The following is a 19959-nucleotide window of genomic DNA, read 5'->3' on the forward strand; positions in this document are numbered from 1 at the left end:
TTAAAAATGGCCTGTAACATGTAAATAGCTGGATCTTTTGGAAAACACGATGTCGTGACAGAGTGTGTTTAATTCAGCATGTGTTTTACACCAATGGGAAATGGTCCAGGTACACACGAACGCAAAGCTGCTGTACTCTTACCACCTCATCCTCCGTAGGCTTGAAAACATAAGTTCATGTTTAGTGCGGTGTCTCGATCACAACATTAACAATGAACACATTCAAGAATGCGACACAGTAAAGCAGTAACATCACATGCACTACAGAGGCAAGATACCGCTGGAGAACTGTTAAGAGGCATCAAAATACTCCCAAACTACCCAAGATCAATTCCTTTTTCTTCTCTAGCAGAGGCGAGGCAAAGCAATTAATATTACCTCCAACAGGCAAAATGAATATATCAACAAGATTTCACTGCTGCAGAAATACAGCTCTCCCCATGCAGCCCCCAGGATGACGGTTCTTTGTAACGAGGACAGACAGATCCACATTTCCCTTTACATGCAAATTATATGGCTTTTTCTGGAGTCCTTGGGGATGACCAAGAGACGAAAACTGCTATGAAAACACTGAGAATGTTGCTGTGTAGTTTTAAACAGCCTGAAAATCAGTAAATACAGACAAAATGCTCGCATGTTCTGCTACCAAGCGCACTGCCCTGAGAGGGAGGATGGCCAGGTGCTTACCTCTTCCCCCTCCTCAGAATGGGTGGATAACTGGTCGTGTTGAATGATCTCAGCATCCTCCTCAGTTGGTCCGTTGCCTACCCGGATCCCACCAAAGTTGTGCGTTCCCTAACGTATGCGGGGGAAAAGAAAAAGAAAAAAAAAAAAAGAGCAAAGTGTTGTTTGTGTTTTACTGCAAGAGCACATGTTTCTTATGACTCCATGTGCAGCAGCAGCTCACAGAAGAAAACAAAATATTAAGTATTAAGGCTCAGGTTAAACCAGTTGTACAATTCTATTTCCCAGCTTGGATGGGAAAGATGCTGATTCCTGCTAGGGCGCGGGGAAAAAAGTCTGTCTGAATGAATACTCAATATATTTCTACCAATTAATTGCAACTCTAATAAAATAACAAGGCACATCTCTCAAGAGGACATTTGCTGGCACTGATGTGCAACAGACCAACGTTTTGCCCAGCAGCTGTTGGACAAGCACACAGTGGCAGCTCAAAGCAGAACAGACCGACACAAACACACACACGCGCTCGCTCCCCACCAGTGTCAGGCGTCCCAGCACGCACGGGAAACCAGACCTTCCCTTACTTGGAAATCCTATGTTGTGCAAGCAGTTCCTTTTTTAGACATTTGTCCTGACACTCAACATCTGACCCTCAGCCGTAACTCCACTGCGCTCCGAATGAAAAAAGAATAATCCCCAAACTGAGCTGAAACTGTCAGAGTCAGGAGCTCTTCTCACGTGACAACGGTAATCACTGCACAGTTAACGTGATTTCCGGCAGGCTTCCTGCCCCAGACCGTCCTACCACCAAGAGAGGGTGCACAAACCCCTTGGTCATCTCCCAGTGCCCTCAAACAGAGCTTATGTAAACGCGTACTGGACAACGAAGGCCTAATGTGCACATCTCTGTCTTCGGATTTCCCTTCAGCAAGCAGCGCTGCGCACCGTGCGGCAGGATTTCCGTCTCCCTCCAGGTGCTCCCGAGACAGAAAATGCTCATGACTGATCTAGGGACTATACCTTAAGGCCTGTGAGTCTGACCCATCCAGAGAGGCAAACGGAAACGTCACACGTGGAAAGAAAAGCCCTGCATTCAGCTTTAGCACGGTCCTGGGGTCGTCTTGTGACATGCAAGACAAATGGGCTAATACTGCGGAAGTTTTGGGGTGACTCTGCAAACCAAGGAGGCTTAGGATCCTGTGAGCTGCCTGCTCTCACAGCTCAGCAGGCCGGCATACCATCAGAACGGCTGCTCCGTGTTCTTTTAACTGATTCGCTTTTAGAAGCTTCTGTTTATTTTAGGCTGAACTATAAATACGCCCAAAATGCCAGATGTGAATTAAAGATTTTGTCAGGTTTTTAAAAACAAATTGGCTAGACATTTATGCTCTGAAAATAGAAATAAACTGAAAAAAAATTATATTTACAAGTAACACAGTGCTTTTATTAGGACTTTCAGCAACTTTGAAACATTGCAAGTTACTGATGACTCATATCAGGATCCCACTTACACATTTGTGTGTGAATTTGCACTTTTGCAGTTTTTCCCTCACGCTCGACTTGCATCCGTTCTCTGTAAACTATTTGATCTAAACATGGCTCCAAAAGCTCTAATCATTTACTTTATACTTCTAACCGCACCTCATACAAAGACCTTCCCTCACAGCTTCTTGTGTTAAGATGCACTCAATATGCTGGATGGATTATGCACAAAAGATCCGTTTTAATTTCTGACATTTCTGTGAGGTTATTTAAAATGTCACAAGAGGAACACTGGCCAAGAGCTAAAAAGTGCCTCAGAGTACCTTTGACATGCGGAGTGCACAATCTGCTTCACATAGTTTGTGAGATTTACGCTTCCTAGTTACTCAGGCAGCGTTCACAACTAAAACCAGTTTGAAATATGCAGCACTGGGGAAGGGACCAAATTCTGGGAGCTGCTGCAATCTTCACTCTGCCAGAAAGCTCTGGCAGTAAGAGGCTGCCTGTAGGTTTAGACTGAGAGGTTTATCCGTGCACAACCATTTTATAACAGTTTCAAGTCAAAATGTCTCCAAGGGCACAGGTGTCAAAAATCCAGTAATTACCAGTATGAAGTTGTTGGGAGGCCAGCACGTAAACATGATGTTTGGGAACACATAATGCAAACAGAAATGCTTCACTGAGAAGAATCCTAATCTATCTTAAACAAATATGCAAGAAAAGGAAAAAAAAAGGGGAACTTAACCTGGGGGGATGTGGTAGCAAGGTATTCTCGTGCTGCTCTGCAGGGTTTGATTTCAGCAGCACTCCTGCAAAGAAGTGTCTCTGCATTCTGTGCATTCTATTCTCTGCATTCTATTCTCCTTCAGCCTGGTAGTTCTTCCAGAATGTATCAATTTTGCTGAACTTTCCTCTTTCCAAGATAAAGTGTTTTTCACCCTAAAGGTGCAGTTGTCATTCACTTATGAAATTCAGATACATTCCATGCTCTCTCGATAATTAGATCGAAAGTCATCTCCCATCTTTAAATCCATCAGGTGATTTTTAAATCCACTCACTGTTGCAGCCGCTGCTGCCTCTAGTGCCTGCTCGTTCGGGACTGTGCTGACTTGGGCCTCCACGGGTTGCCCTTCCTGATAGTGAATGGAAGAAAAGAAAGGGAGGAGGAAGAAAACAAAAAGAGAAAGGGAGACGAATGGAGGGGACATGGGAGGATGAAAGATGGTCAGAGAAGGGAGAGGGAGTGTCTTTAACTGAACTGATCTTTGACTCGCTTAACATCCTAAAAGCTGTCTGCCATACATGCAGGGAGAATTTTCAAGTATCCTCAGTGCACGTGTGCCAGGTTCCTGCATTTTACATACAGATACTTTACAGTACGGTTGGAAACCTAGAGAGTACCCCAGAAGACAACCTCGCACGTGATGACTGCGTAAGTCTATTTTTTTTTCCCTTTTAACTGTTATTTTTTACCATCCAAGCTATTTTAACAAAGATAGCTGATAAGTCTGCCAGCCAATTAAGCTTACATTTCTCCTACACTGTCAGAGTAGCGGAGGCACAGAAGTGCATCCAGCAACCAGTAAGACAGTTCCTAAACCAGCTGACAAAGCCCAAGCCAGCTACGTTATTTCTATCACTACCAACACAAAGGGTTTTTTAAAAGCAGGTTTGATGCTGGATCCAGATCTGAGAAGCAGGCAGGCAATACTTTGTCTCCAGTAAAACCCACCTGCCTTTATGCCTGGGAATATGCAAAAATGTTTTACAGGTCACAACGCAGTGTGAACCTACATATCCAAGATCAAGGAGAAGAACATAGCTTTTCAACCTTAATTAGCTTTCATATTGAAAAATATAAGAGGCAGTCACCCACCAAGTGCTTTCTCCTTAAATACTGATGGCGAAGGACCAGGGGTTTAGCTACCAGCATCCACGGCACACAAAGTAACGCCACCACCACAAGGAAACACTGGAGCCCTTGCTGTAAAAGAAACAAGTCTCAGATGATTTAGTGGCAGTCCATGCTCAAACAAACACACAAAACCTACCAAGAGGTCTTCTGCAACACTGAACAGCTGAATTCCCCGAGTATGTGGGTGCTTTACCACCTCTCCCTTCTGGGAACAGCAAGATGTGCTGTACTTAACACCTGCTTGCAGCTGCCCCATCTAACTGTACGCAGCACGTAACGCTGATATTGGTTTAGATTAGGGAAAAATCAAAAAGATTCTGCAGGGAATGAGAACTTGGCAGATGTCTGATAGTGCTGGGAGGAAACTGCATTAGTGTCTCAGCTAAGCTCAGAGGCACTGCATTGCCGATGCAGGACAATATTCTTAATCACTTTCCACTATTAATCTGGATCCAAATGTTCTGGAGCCACAGCTGACTTATGTTCAGACTGATATAAATTCCTGGTATAGGGATTATTCCTTCCTTCTTCAACATTACATAGTGTCCCGCTTTGGAAATGATGCCACATTTCCTCTATCAGAGAGAAAAAATGTTTCATGCTTGATTTCCCAATTATCATAAGGTCAATAAAAGACTCTTAACATTGTGAAGCATCTCTAATCTTATTCTTGCAAGAGCACGCACCTGCCCTTTATAAAGCATCTTATTACTGGTATCACTGTAGGAGAACAGAAACATGTTGATAAAATGTATTAAAAGGCTGGGTGCATCCTTTGACGTGTGAGCATCATAGGCTGTCCATTTGTAGAAAATGAGAATAACAAGGTATCCAAACAGTGATGACATGAAAATAATTTCGGGAATAAATCCAAGGTATATGTTCAGTGGCTTCTTAAAATAGCTACAGGAAAAAAAGAAAAAAAAAAAAAAAGGAGAGTTTAATTTAGATTTGGTTAGCATTAGGCATACATAGGGCAAAAACTTCTACTGAGAACGTGAGGAGTGTCTTGGAAACAAAACTGCAGGGGCTCAGCATTTCAACAACAGCTGGGACTTAAACCCAGTAACTACTTGGTGTGTACAGTTCTACGCACGCAGACAGAAACAACTGCATTGCACCCTGCAATCAGAAGGCTCAAGCTCGATAGGCTCCTGCATCCTAAACTAATACACACGCTACATCCAAAGAAGTTCCCTCCCCACCACGAGAAGAACAGAGCGAAGCACTTACATGTGGTTGAGAAGACTCAACGTGACACCAAAGAGCATGTGGATAATGCCAAGAATCACAGACATTTTCATCTTAAACGAGTTAAGGAAGGCCAGCTTATTGCTGGCAATATTCCAGATCTGTGAAAAACAACACCAAGTCAGCCAAAGACTGAGTAAAAGCAAAACAGAGGAGAATGGAAATGTTCACTTTAAGCTAAACAGTATTCAACATCCAGGAAGTATCAAGCTGTAAGAGCAGATTTTTTTAAAGATGTGTTTGTCACACGGATATCTTTTGGGGAAATGAGCAGTGTTCTGTCTTACAGCAAACCGTCCCACCATCAGAGCAGGAATCAAACCCTGCGTGTTTTTATGGTAGGCAAAAATTGCAGGAAAAGGGGGGCTGTATCCTTGATAGAAAAAAAAATATGATTATCCACTTAAATGAACAATTACATATAGTTCTGATTTCCTGCACTTCCCCTTTAAAGTGGAACACACGCAAGTTTCGCATCAAATATTCTAAGCTTGTTAGGAGCAGTGTTATTGATGTAGGCTGACACAAAATGACAGGATTAGCTGGAAACTTACATTTCCAAGACTGACTGGAGAAAAAAAAAAAAAAAAAAAAGATAAATAACTCTCCCCAAGGTAAAAATGTAACTTGATAAGTGATTTGCAAGTCTAACTAGATTTTATTAACACACTGCAGGTTAGAAAGGGTTAGAAAGAAGCCTTTAGTGGACCTGAGAACAAATCTCTCTATCCTGAATTGAGCGTCTCAATGGGAACTGAATTAATTTTATCATTCAGGAGTATTTCCAACATTGGTAAAAAGTTTGCTAAGGGAATGGCTGAGCTGTGGAAATCTTTCAGAGCGAACTGGACAGGCACTTTCCTTTCTGTTGACACAAAAGATGTTCTTAAAGGACAGCAAAGGAAGGAAGAGCTCTTACCGGGTCGATGCCAAAGGGGTAGGGTCCACCGAACACCCCTGGAATAGCAGGGTTCAGCTGAAGCAGAGGAGTACTCTCTAGCAAGGCATCTCTGTTTGGGGATAAGTAGATTATACAAACATTAACACAAGCAACACTGTCCTCCTCCTGTAAAAACTAACACCACTCTTCCCTTGTGAGAGCAAGGAATGTCTCAAATTGAGAGAACTTTAAAGTTCCTGCGTCATCCTAGAGATTTTCCTGAATGAATAATAAACCTGCTTCTTGGACCTGTCCCGTAGTGACACAAGAAGAACGAGGCAAGGGACAGGAGTCTTGTTATGTCTATGAGGAGAAAGGTGCTAAAATGCATCTTTAAAAAAAAGCTGGTTTGGATAGACATCACATTTACATCCCTCTTCCAATTCTACTTGAGACCGAGTTCAGAAGTCGGTGTTTTCCTGAGTTGGGAGGACAACGGGAAAGATAAGCCACTTGCTTATCACTGTCACTCTTTATCTAGTTACCAACTATTTACTCACGACCAATTGCCTTTTGAGAACATCGGCCGGACGCTCCACGACGAACCAAACATATTAAGAGACTTAGAGAAGCAGTCGTTGTAGATGAGGCCTGTGTAAGTGGAGAACAGTCCCATCAGCAGAATGATGTATCGACCACTGAAAACCATGTTGAACATCTAGTATTAAAAAAACCCAAAAAGGAACAAAGAAAGTCCATGAGAACAAGGAAGGTCTCTTATAAAGCCCTGAGCAACCAAAACCCACCTAGATCAGCAAATAGGACGAATCTTAGAGATATGATATACACATAGAGAAATTAGGAGTTTTGCAGTGATTCAACCCCTTTATGAACCAACTAAGTTTTGGTGATTTGTTTACAACAGCTTATCTACTTCCCTTGATAAACAATTTCCTCCAAACAACTGAAAATAATGTTTTCCTATAAATATCTCAAAGGAAAATCAAAGGAACTCAATACTATTATGAAATTACGCTGTTCAGTCTGTAGTATACACGCTTCCCAGTCTGTCTGTGAGCTTCACAAATTGCAAAGGTAAGGAGAAATGGGCATTGTCAACTCAAGGTGGGAAGGATTCAAGTAAAGCAAGCTGCAATTCTTTGTTTGAAATGCAAAGCTCAGCATGATTTCACACTTTACCTCATTGTCACTCTTCTGTGACAGAATACGACTTTCCCTAACGACCATCCAGACAGCGATCAGAGTCATCAGGATTCCATGGCCAAAATCTCCAAACATCACAGCGAACAGAAACGGGAAGGTAATGATGGTGTAAGGTGCTGTAAGAGAAAAGATGGCACTCCTAGCGCACAGTATTGGAGTAAGCCCAGATTTACCACAGTAGAACTGATGCAATTTAGCAATGCAATTCCCAAGCTTCCCCTCTGTTGCCGAAAGGTGTTAAGCACTGTATTAGGAATTTTCACACAGGACAGACAATATAGAGAAATATCATGACTGAAAAATTGAGACAGATGTCTTGGACTTTTCTAAGTGGGAATTTACCTGGATTTATTTCCCGATACGTTCCAATGCCATAAGCATCGACAATGTTTTGAAAGCCACAAGTAAACTTGTTAGTTTTGTTGTATGTTGGTGGGGTCTGACTGGTTTGCATCCTGTTTAAAATAGATGGGACAGTGGATCCGCTGTGCTCCTGTTTAAAAAAAAGAAAAAAAAAAAAAAAAGGGAATATTAGAAGACCCATCCTCAGAACACTGGAAGACAGTGTCAAACACTACTTTCTCGTTAGCATTTGGAAAACTACAAGCTTGCATTTTTGTAGTGTGCTTGCACAATAAGAAATATATGTGAGCAGCTGACGAAGGCTGCCAAATTTCCACTGTTCTCCACTTTGTACAGCAGGAGGAGAAGCACTTGTAGTGCTCTATTATCTGTCTATCTGAGCAGAGAGTGAGCTTGCTACTGTCCCAGATAGCTCCTTTCAATAAGTTCTACTATATATCCAAACAGCAGGATTACAAAACACAGCCAGGTTAACTAAATGTACCAAAGGACTCAAATACAGGAAAATTCCTTACCAGTACAGCATTTTCCTGAACTTAAAGCTTTTCACAATGTGCTTGTTACAAAGTTTATCTATAAGCCGTGATTCCTGCATGTTAAATAAACTGTCCTCTGTGAGGACAGATCCAAACAGCCCGAAGGGATGGTTTTCAGAGATTCAAAACGTGGAAAAATCAATTAATCCATGCCGTGTTTGCCGACAGTTGATAGCCTGCTTGAATAGCAGCAGACAGCAGCAGTTACTCACAGTGCCTCTCCTGAGAGCAAACTGGATGGAATCAAGGTCAGCAACAGGACACCAGACTTCAGCAATCAAGCACTTCTGTGTCACATCGATATTGCACAGATTCAGGGTATGGTAGATAGCCTTCATCTTGCGTACTTTGATGAACCAGACGCGGATATTTTTAGCGGCTGCCTGCAAAACCCTTTGGCGATGATCCTCTGTTTGGTTCAGCACCTTTCATAGAGAAGTAGGATAAAGATGAGGGAAAAATCACTGGGCAAAACTCGCAGCGTACAGAACAAGACAAGCCTCACCCACCAGAGGATGGAAGGACGAGCCCTCTCCCCATCCCATGTACAACACTGCCATACACCTGCAATATATCCTTTAGTCTCCACATTAGTTAGTGCTGCTAAAAGGTTTTAAGGCTTCTTTCCAGGGATACTTTTGACTGCCTTCCTCCTCCAACCCCAAGGTCAGCAGGTATTTCAAACAATGAAGTGCTCAGAGATCACAGAGAATATTTTTTCCTCCACCCAGGTTAAAAGAGCTGAGTTGAGTTCTACAAGTGAGGTGTACACTGCCTTAATAAAACACACAAAGATAACAATGAAAGACTTTTTTTACTGAAGAGAAAAGGAGAAAGTGTTTTCAACTGAGGGTGTTTTCCAACTGGAACATATCTAACTCAGGCCAAGTCAGATTTCCAGACTGGAAAGTCTGTGACACAAGGGTAAGCGAGGACACAGGGCACATGCAGCTTTGAATCCTGCTAGTTAAATTGCTTCTGAGTTCTTGTCTACTTTAAAATTGCTAAGCAGCTTGAGACAGCTTCTGTAGCAAATAAGCAGTCCAAATTCAACCATTTTTCCTTTTAGTTTCTAAACCTTTTCCTATTTTTTTTGGTCTCAAATTCCTTAAATCCTTCTGCATTATAACATACTGCCTTTCTTCCTTGAAGCAAGCATCAAGCATTTCAGAGCTGGCACCCAGTAGATTTTGTGCTGATTGCTTTTTACCAACACTCAGGCTGCTGCACAAGAGATCAGCTGTAAAACAGAAGCTCTTCAGGAGAACACAATTTGAAAATATGAAGACATGCAGAAAAAAAAAGAACAGCCAAGTTAAAGTTAGCAATGTTATCTCAACTTGGAAATAAGTTTAAATGTTTTCAGAGTTCTTGCAGATGAAACAGGCAATTATGCAAGCATGCTTTCAGAGTTGGAAAACACGGTATCTCCTTACACATGCATATTCCTCTCTGCTCCCTGGTATGCAGCTCTCTGTTGATGCTGTACTTACAATGTATATAATTAACTGCTCAGCCCTCCAGAAAGATCAAACCACTCCACCATCCTAAACCCTGACAAAGAAAACAACTGAGCAGTCTCCCAACATCTTTCCTGCACTGCTAAGCTGCTAGTCTCAAGCTACCTGGAGCTAAAACCACGGTCATCTAATAGGGCCAAAAATTCTCCCTTTTTAACAGGATCCAAAGAAGTTTTCAGCTGTATTAATAAAGTAAAAAGGAAAAAGGGCATTGACCCCAGTTATTTTACCATCTGAAGATCATCAATTCTGGTATTGACACCAGAAGCCATTTCCTTCCTCTCCTGTGGTGTTTCTGGGCATGGGTAGAGGGAGGCACGGAATCTGAAAGACATGCAAGCCACCTTAGTAACACAGATGGAAAGAAGATAAATCAGTCAGGGAAACAGATGGCTGAGTTTGAACGCAGAAATAAAGCAAGAAGCACCTTAAGAGAAGTTTCTGAGCAGCACACTGCCAAGCAGAGTTTCAGTCTTTAAATCAAGTGGGTACAGAAGTTTGCTTTAGGCCAAAACAGAAGCTGAATGCTTAAGAAAATGGAAGTGGGAGAAAATCCTCTATTCCCTGTACTGACAGCGTCTCAAAGGCACTGTCATGAGGTTGATTAGGTGTCCCAGTTCAGGGTGCTGCTATCACGCCAACGCAGCTGCTGCTAGAAGCTGGTCTCCTCTGTGAGAATATCACCCACTGACATCCCGCTAGGTCTGTCCCAGGGTTTAACACTTGAACTCCCTTGTTTTCAGGCATTCTTTAGCAAAGCAGTCATCCACTTTTGAGCATTACAGGCTTGGGGAGTGGTTAGTTTGACTGTCAAGTACGTTCCAGCTACCACCCCTGTTAAAATATGCACTCCTACAGTCACTGTGAAATAAGGAGTTGAAAAATATTAAGTCATGTCAAAGTGTTTCAAATATTTGCAAGAACTGCCTAGCTGTAAGACTTTCATACCCTTCACATATCTTCTTGACTCTGTTCTTCAGCTGGTCACCTTGGAAAAAGATGATAAACACAGACTTGTGCACATAATCCCCCTAGAAGAGAAGAAAGGGTGCACTGTAATAGCTCAGCTACTTACAGAAATTTTAGCGTTATAGCAAATTACGACAAAGTTCTACTTTTCCTTCCTCTAAATCTGAACATATAGAGCTCATATCTGCACAGTGAGTCAAGTACACACCTTGACAACACTGCAACGGTCACAAGGAAAGCAATTTTCTTAGCCTCAGTATAGAAAACCCCTACTGTAGTTGTGTTTATTGAAGCAAACTGTTCTAGATATGTATTGTGTATTCTATGTAATAGAATAAACAGGAAAACCTGGGAAGATCTCCAGAAGAACAGAGATGCAGTGAAATATTTATCAGCACTTAATGCAGTCAGCTCACCTACAGACAAGCAAAATGCTAAAGAGTGAATGAAAATAATACAAAGCAAAGTTGAACAACCTTGATTCTCCAGGGAGGCCAACCACACATTCCTTGTACAGCTGTTTTCATGTTGGGAGCCAGGTCCCCTTTCCTGCATTTGTTGACACGTTATTGTTCTACCTTACTTAGGAAATTTTAACGTAATGTTTCAAGAGTAATTACTTTAGGTGTAACCTCAATTTAAGGAAGTTTTACACAATAAGAACAAACGCCGTCCCAGCAGATTGATAATTCAACAGGTCAAATACCAGTGGCTGGTGGGACAAGAGAACAAGTCAGCCTTACACGAGAAACAAAGAGGCAGTTACTGGGTTTCAACTCTTCTGTCTCTGTTCCAGTACAGCCTACATACAGCCTTTCCTTTTACTGGTTAAGAGTTCGTGAAGTTTGGGCGCTGTTCCTTGGTTTGAGCAAAGAGGACACAATGTAAAAATGGCCCAGTCACAACATCTACCTTTTATATTTGTCATAGACATCCACCTGGGAATTGTTGGCTTTATTTGTTAGGAAATTAAGAAAAAAATGAAAGGTTCAAGTTCAGAGTAAATGAGCTACAGATGTTACACACCGCTACTGTCCAGAAGAGCTTATTTCAAGGAGGATCACTGCTCATTCAGAGCTGCACACAGGAGTTGCTCTTGTAGTTTGTGCCAGAGAAGCAACTACGCCCTGCTGCAGTCCAAATGTTGAGCTGTTTTCCCCTTTCAACAGCATTCACCATCCATTCTGCTATTTTTGTTTTAATAAAACAGGAAAATTTTTGTCGCTAAAGCCTCAGAGGCTGTGTACTGTGAAGGAACACAACACAAATGTTCGCCTGCATAGAGCTCATTGAAAGACAGAGGCTTAGACCCGTAAGCAAACCCTTTTACTCATCTGCCACTTTTGCTGCTGTAAACAATAGTTCCCTTTACCGTGACAGGATCCTCCAGGGGGTTTTCAATTTCTGCTTGACGCAGGAATACGTTCCCTCGGCACACTCGCCACAGCATACGCTCAAACATGGGGATTCGCTCTCGGTTGATCACACCAGCCACAAACCTGTAAAGGGGACAGCATAAGCGTACGTTTGGCACCCAAAAGAATACACAGCCTAACGCCCAAAACACTGATGGCAACTGGAGTTTAGTATCAGATTGAAAGCTACAAAAATCTTATTTTGAAATAGTCCTTTAAGCAAAATGGAAGGTCCTCTAAATACAGAGAGGTAAAAACACAACAAAACCAACTGCGCTACAGCACGAGCTGTCTTGTAACAGAATGAAATAAGTCTATTAAAAAAAATTAAAATCAGTAGTTAAAGGAGAAACAAATGCACTTAAACATACAGTTTCTATGCCTGCTAGTCTTCATTTCAGTAGGTTCCTGGTACATTAAATGGCAAGGATTATAGCAGTCATGGCTACCACTGACTACATTCTGGACATGTGCTTCACAAGACCTCACTGGGTCAAACCCCTACGTTCAGATAAAAGAATTACACGCGCACAAAGACAGCCTGGAAGCAGCTCATAAAGAGGATATAGAACTACACAGTTTTTTTCAGAGTTACGTGCCCACAGTAGTCACTAGTTTCAACAAAGCTGAGAGAGCTCAGAAAGTCTGAAAAAGCAACCAGAACAGATTTACAAGGAACAAGCTAGTATATTTTTTTTGTGCAGAGAGAAACGTGTGAAGCACAAACATAAACTGGGAAGCTAATGTACGCAGGACAAGAGGAGAGGCCAACGGCTAGTTTTAGATCAGCCTTCATCTGCTTGATGTGCCAGCCTGGAAAGTTCCACAACTGCGCTCAAATTGTTGCCGATTCCACAGGCTGAACATAAACCACCAGTCCTAAAGGCAGGTAAAAGAAGCACAAATTGCCATTACCCAAGTCGTAGTGGGGCACCTCTTCCCATCTCGCTTGGTTCCAGGAGCGAAGAGGATTCCTCCAACAGGTCTGGATCCGCCATCTGCTGATGATGCAATTCAGCCTGAATTCACAAATCAATTAATATCTAATGAAACTAGTTAGTGGCATGCAGGGAATGAGGAACCAGGAGACAGTTTGGGGAGACAAAAAAGAAACAAAAAAAAAAAAAAAAGGAAAAAGAAAGAATGAACATAAGACAGCAGAAAGAGGAACTAGATGATAGAGAGGACAGCAAGAATCACACAAAGGAGAAAAACAAGAGGAAAGTGGAATGGCTCAGCAAAGCTTCCATACAAGAAAGGTCTGGAGATTGCTGCAACAGAACAAAGGGGCTGTTGGATATAAAAGTCTGAAGAAAGGCAGAATTCAAAAAAATTTATCACATTTTAAATACAAGTGATGTTCCCAAGAACCATTTTTTAACGGCACAAACCAGAGTGACACTCTTTACTCTCAACTTTCCCTAGATCTTAAACGGAGAAAAAGTGAAGGCAGACGCTGATTCCCTCTTGCGCTCTCTGTGCATTTTCTGCCCATTAAAGATGCAAAAGGCATTTCTAAGAGGTGCCTGGGAAATTATACTCGCACATAAGTAGCCTGGGAGTCTTGTTCTACACAAACAGGAAGAACAAAGCTCAGGTAAGTCTTCCTGACAGTTTAACTGAGCTCAGGGAGCTTGCAGCATCACAGGGCTGTAACCCTACAACCAGCTGTGCAAGCCCTGCGTGTCCTCTGCGTGTCAGCCTTCTGCCACTGCAAAGCAAAGGCAATCCCTCACTTATTTGGGAATTACGTGACGATAGTTGGATTGATTCCACGCTACTTGCCACATCGGCACCGATACAGGGTCAGAATCCGTAACAACACCTGGAAGTACTGGATGGTAATTTTCCTTACTTGCTTTACAAAGTTATCCCTCCACACACAACACTTCCAGCTTAAAAACACGCTTACTGATTACATCTCTTACTTCTTCAAGATATTTATCCTTATTCACTCTATGTATTATTGCAGACACATAAGATGCATTGTCAAAAACCTACAATATCATATTTTTTTTTTTCCTTCCTATAAGATGCATTGCTCAGGGTAGTCAGGGTAGTCATCAGTTTTTGACTAGGCAGGCATTAAAATAGGACGCAGATTTATGCTGTCCTTCACTGCAACTAATTTGTAGGCTAAAATTCTTGGGAATACAGCTTGTAAGCATCAGCAATTCAAGTCAGGAAGGATGTTCAAATCACATCCTCTCGTGCGCCATCTTCATACTTTGTTCAACCCCACGCCACAGGTATTTCTTCTTCTGCAGCTTATACAAAGAAATGATGAAAATTACAGTTCTTCAGCACAAACAGAGGGCCAAATTCTACCCTCTGTGGTATACAGCAGGTCTTCCCCACAGAGCTATCAAGGGAACTTGCTAAAATACTCTTGAAGGTAGAGTTTGACCCTAGAACACATAAAATCAATGCACACATATAATGTAGCCTTGCAAAAATTGAATGACTCGCCAGTTTCTTTATTTGTGCAACAGCTGCATCATAATTTTAGTGAAAAACTCTATAACGTTTTACTTCATGTCAAACACAAGTATTTACCATATACAAGAAAAGTTTTTGCAAGGCTGACATCAAACGCAGCTCAACTGCTCGTACGCACACTTGCTTTCGCTCGCAGATGTTACAAAAGTAAGGGAGCCCTTAATTTAGATTGGAAAGCCAAGATGTAGAATTTCTGAAGGAAACTTGTTGCAACATCAAAAACTGAATGACAATTTTGCTTCACAGAGAACACAACCAAAATAAGACGTGTTTTGGTACCCCAAAACAAAACATACAGACCAAACACAGCAGTGATTACTTGCTATCTAGATCTCAGGACGCTGAAAAACAGCAAGTTAAAATTTTCAGAGGCTTGTGTTGTATTTATTGGTAATCAAGATAGTCTCTGTGGTAATTTCTGTGAGGTGTACCACGTTTTAAAACATTAAATATAAAAAAAAAGGACAGTACATGTGAAAAATTTGGATCCGCCTCGCTTGAGAGACTAATCCTGATAAATATTTAATATTACCTCTGACCCTTTTGGGCAGGACACTGTATAAAAAAAAGACAAGCCCTGCTTAGAGGGGTTAAAATTACAATACCATGCATCTTAGAATAAATTTGGATTAGATCAGTTTTACTAAACAAGAACTTTCTTAAACAAGGATTATTTGCATAATAAAACCCAATGTTATTTAACTTTGTCTCTCAGCTGCTTTGATTTGATCACATCCTTTCTGGAAAGGAAACGGCACAGCAACATCAGGTTGGTGCTGGAAGGATAACTAAAGCAGCGTTATATGGTTTAACAGAAATTAAAAAAATTGAGAGATTATGTGGAAATGGAAGAGCTACCCAGTTACAACGCAAAAAAACCGAAGACTCTAGGAAATTTACTTTGAGCAAAAGTTTTCACCAGCAGCGAGTGAAATATCATCGTTATTATGAGGTGGTTTTTTTTTTTTTAAACTGTATCAGATTGTTCAGGATTGGAAGAATCCAAGCATTTGCAAGTCAGTAATTAGAACGGGCATCTTTCATTATTAAACATTTTAAAATCACTTATTGTTCACCCAGATCAGCTCCTTTGATCTCAAGGTCTGAAAAAATATTTCCTTTTCCCTACTCTTGATTATAGTTCCGCTCTGTAACGGCTCTGGATCTCCACACACAACGCCATACAATTCAAGCCCCTTCCAGTTCACGAACAAAACCAAAATCAACTTTCACAAGAACTAAAAAGGATTCATTTCACCGTCTAACTTATTAACCCTGAGCGCAGACAGAAATGACAGATGCAAAATAAACAGAAAAAAGCAGATGGTGAGAAGAGTTAGAGGAAGGAGAGACAGGGGACTGCATGCCATTAACCATTACTTTTCCAGTCTTCTTTTACGCTCACGCTCTAGGCAAAACTCTCAGAGAAATCTCTCCGGCTCATACCGTTCTTCATAAGCAAAGACAAGAAGACTGAGAAAAGGAGCATAATCATCAACAATGGTTTGTTGAAACAAGAAATGGCTTCTTTGACTAGAATGGTCATATGAAGAAGAAGTGAAAAAAAATTTGCCATCCTCCCTCCCCCAGTGTACAAACTCCGGAGAGCAGAGCAAACGCCCGGTGTAAAGGATTTGGGAGAGCAAGCCATTCCTTGTGCAACTTACTGCTGCGAATAATACAACCTTAATTCCGAGTCTTTGAAGTCTTCAAGTGTTGAAGGTACTGTGCAAATGGCAGCGTGAAGAAATGACGTGTTCACTGCTTTGGGATAATAAGCAGACTGCACAAAGCTCAGAGGTCCCGGGCTAGTCAGGATCTCTGCTGTTTGCTGTTTGCAGTGTGAACTGAAACAATTTTAAATTTTCAACACTGATGTTTTGCTGAACTCCACATGAGCTCAGTTCAGTTCTACACACAGCAGTCCATTTTATTTGTTCTATTCTGTTTCATTATTAACAGAAACCAGTTATCAGACAGGAGCAGGAACATATCTAAACTTTCCACGGCCAGTTTATTTAAGTCTGACACAAGTTCCCTTCTGTGGGTGGTATGACGTAGATTGTTTCAGTAGGAAATGTATTTTGATCTTTAAATTAAGTATGATCACACTGTACTTGAAGAAAAGCAGTAGGCAGCTCTCCCCACAGAGGACAGTAATTAATACAAAAGCACACAGCAATAGCTGTGCTTTGCTTTACTCAGTACTCAGAAGAGGCAGGCAGTGGCACCTTAATGCAGCGAAGTAACAGATCATCAGGTTAACACCGTCCAAGGAGAGCCGGGAAGTGAACGTTCAACACTCGAAGACAAGGGTTTTTTTTGTACTGAAATCAACCCCACGACCAACCAACCGATCACACTACCAGCGTTATCCGTGTCAGCAGTGACTAAGACTCGCGTTGGCACGGGAACAACCTTAATGCCTGAACAGGCAGCATCCTGTGCCAAAAACCCAAACCAGAACCGTCAGATAAACGGCGTGAAGTCCGCAGGAGCCCAGCACTACTTGATCACAGCCTTTGTAACTACCAGAAGCCATATCCGTTAAGAACTCTTTGATCAAATCCTTGGATTAGAGGAAACAGGACACGTACTCAATAAAAACATGTCCTTATTGCGCTAAAAAAAAAACATTAAAGAGCTCTTTGAGAAAACTCCCTAATCTTTGAGGTACTTAAGCTTTACAACAAAGGATTAACTCTTCTCCCGTGCAGGCTTTGTGCCTGTATCACGGACGCCATCAGGGAAGCTCTTCTCAGGTCCCGTCAAAGAGTTGCCAGTTTCTGGCGTAGCTGGCGTTTGACAGCACGCTGAAGATTTTAAACAGCAGCTTTGCTCCAGAACTTACCTCTGAAAACTTCAGGGTTTGATCAAAGGGTCAAACAAACAAATAAATAAATAAATCTATTACTTGAGCGGACTTTGTATTATGACCGTAATGAGTAATCTCCATTTACCATTTCAAAGGCTGAAGAGAAATTAAGCTTGATTGTAATTCCTCTGTGCAAGCAAGGCGTGACTGTTTATCTGCATACGTACCAAACTCCTACCCACTGAAGAAAGTGCTCACTGTAGCACCAAATTTTTGGTCTGTGGATGTGCTTTAAAACCTACTGGCATCTTAATTATTTTAAGGAATGGTTTGTCTAAAAACTGTGTAACTAGAACAAACTCAAAACAACATCTTAAGAGGTAAATAATGTGTAGCTATGTGTACTGCATGAAAAATGGAAAATAATTTGAGAAGCTTTCTTAAGCAAAGCATAAAAATGACCCTGCTGTCCAAAACAGCAACTAAAAACATATTTGAGAATAAAAATGGTAATTTGTGGGAGAAGAATCAGCTCCCCAAGTGTTAACCCGCCCCCGGTATTCTGACCTCATCAAAAAATTGCTGAGTTTTACGCAGTATAAATTTTAATTCTGTCAGCTCCAAGAAGTTTCTCTTCAGAGCTTCCTGGTTCGTGTTGATTTCTTTAAGCTCATTTTCAATTTTCTCAAAGTTTGCCTGCAAGAGGAGAAAAGAAGAAGGAAAAAGGACTTAAAGTAATTCCATAAATAAATGCTGCTAAGAAAGTAGACAAGATGCTTTACGTTCCCATGGAAATTGCATACAATTACAGATGTGTCTCCAGTCTGCTACAGCACACAGACCTAGATTTGTGACATTCTCTTCAGGCAACTTGAAGCTTCATACTTTGATAGACTGGATTTATACAGTGTTCTTCAAATCACTAAAGCCCTCATCAGCTTTAAGACAGAGCCACCATAAACCATGCAGTTCCAACGGTTTTTGACTTGTTTAAATGGGTGAAATCCCTTTTAAGTAGTTTAACTTCTAACTGTATTTGGATAAATGCATCTGCAAAACAATGCCTGTAACCCAAAATCAGAGATGTGAGCTAGCAGAGCTAGCATTTCAGATGACAGCTGGGGCCCATGGTTAATGCGCTTTTGCCACTACATCCAACGAGCCAATTTCCCCAGAGTCTGTCTAGAGTCAAATACTACTTGAGTCTTAACACACATCATTACCTCCAGGTCAATCATGTCACGTGGAAAAGGCACCTCCGGGTTTTCACCAGTGTCCATGATGGCAATATTTGCTTTTTTAATCTCCTTCTCAACAAACCCTGGAAAGACAACACTGTTACTGTTAACTGAAAAGATACTTGAGTGTCAAACTGTCACCGTACCCTCCACCTGGTCCCATCAGCAGCCGTCAGTTCATTCACCCCCTATCCCAAGACCCTCTCCTGTGGTTAAAGATATTTTTCAAGCAGGAAGTGAACCCCTGGGGGCAGCCAGACCAGCCGACACAGAGAAGAAAGGCAGCCCTCGTGCCTCCCGTCAGCACTGCCTTTTCTGGGGCCTTGCAGGTTTAGCCAGGGTTGGTTTTGGTTTGTTTGTTGTTTTTTTTTTGTAAAAGCTACAGAGTTAGAGCCATCTCCAAACCCAGAGAGAAACGTACGTAGCTTTCGGTCCATTTCTTCACACCTCCTGACTTCGTTAACGAATTTCCGCTGGAACACGTTCACGTCCGGGTTCAGCTGCGGAGAGAGAGACCCGCTCCCTCAGCGACACCGCGGCCGAGGGGGCCCCAGCCACGCCGGCAGCGAGGGGCGGGGGTCGCCGGGCCCCTCTTGGCCTTTCGCTGGCGGCGGGCACAGGCGCGGAGGTGCCGCCGTCGCCGCTCCGGGCGGGCGGGCAGCTCCCCGCGGGGGGCGGCGGGTACTCACGTCGCGGAACTGGACCTTCCCCAGCTCGCCCAGCTCGCTGACACAGCAGTAGGCGGCCTCGGACTGGAGGAAAAGCTGGGCCAGGGTCATCTCCTCGCTGCGGAACAGCTCCCCCATGGCGGCGCCGGCCCCGCCGCGGGCTCTGAGGAGAACGGCGGTCAGGACGGAGGACGGAGGACGGAGGACGGAGCACGGGCCGGGCCGGGCCTTACCTTCCCCTCCCCTTCCCTCCCCGCCACCCCTTCACGGCCCCGGCTCCAGCTACCCGGCGGGAGGGAGGGAGGGCGGCAGGCCCAGTGGGCCCCGGCCCCATCCCCGCCCCGGAGGGCCGCCGCCCCGGCCCCGCCATCTCACCTGCCGCAGCCCCCGCGAAGCCCGGAACCGCAGCGACCGCCACCAGCTGATCCGCGGCGGCTCCCGTCCCTGACGTCACCGCGCAAGCGGGGCGGGTGTCACGCGGGAACGTCTCCTAGCGACGG

General features: G+C 42.8%; 1 protein-coding gene across 5 annotated transcripts in view; it reads right to left on the bottom strand.

Moving 5' to 3' along the window:
* ATP6V0A1 (ATPase H+ transporting V0 subunit a1) overlaps window positions 1-19930 on the bottom strand; it is a 30311-nt gene extending 10381 nt beyond the window's left edge. Inside the window, exons 1-20 of one of the 5 annotated variants that reach the window (XM_086766499.1) lie at window positions 19835-19930; window positions 19481-19622; window positions 19213-19291; window positions 18777-18874; window positions 18121-18249; window positions 13155-13258; window positions 12197-12323; window positions 10804-10886; window positions 10086-10179; window positions 8548-8760; window positions 7779-7929; window positions 7413-7552; window positions 6773-6930; window positions 6252-6342; window positions 5315-5433; window positions 4768-4984; window positions 4043-4150; window positions 3225-3299; window positions 688-795; window positions 143-160 (exon numbers count right to left, since the gene is read on the bottom strand). In XM_086766499.1, the coding sequence (XP_086622625.1) occupies window positions 143-160; window positions 688-795; window positions 3225-3299; window positions 4043-4150; window positions 4768-4984; window positions 5315-5433; window positions 6252-6342; window positions 6773-6930; window positions 7413-7552; window positions 7779-7929; window positions 8548-8760; window positions 10086-10179; window positions 10804-10886; window positions 12197-12323; window positions 13155-13258; window positions 18121-18249; window positions 18777-18874; window positions 19213-19291; window positions 19481-19597 (2229 nt within the window). In that variant the 5' untranslated portion in view covers window positions 19598-19622; window positions 19835-19930. The remainder of the gene's footprint in view (window positions 1-142; window positions 161-687; window positions 796-3224; window positions 3300-4042; window positions 4151-4767; window positions 4985-5314; window positions 5434-6251; window positions 6343-6772; window positions 6931-7412; window positions 7553-7778; window positions 7930-8547; window positions 8761-10085; window positions 10180-10803; window positions 10887-12196; window positions 12324-13154; window positions 13259-18120; window positions 18250-18776; window positions 18875-19212; window positions 19292-19480; window positions 19623-19834) is intronic. The other 4 variants (XM_086766497.1, XM_086766494.1, XM_086766498.1 and 1 more) reach the window with 4 other exon arrangements.
* Window positions 19931-19959: the final 29 nt, after the last annotated feature.

Source organism: Chlamydotis macqueenii, chromosome 25, assembly GCF_036417535.1.
Source record: "Chlamydotis macqueenii isolate bChlMac1 chromosome 25, bChlMac1.mat, whole genome shotgun sequence".
Taxonomy (NCBI): domain Eukaryota; kingdom Metazoa; phylum Chordata; class Aves; order Otidiformes; family Otididae; genus Chlamydotis; species Chlamydotis macqueenii.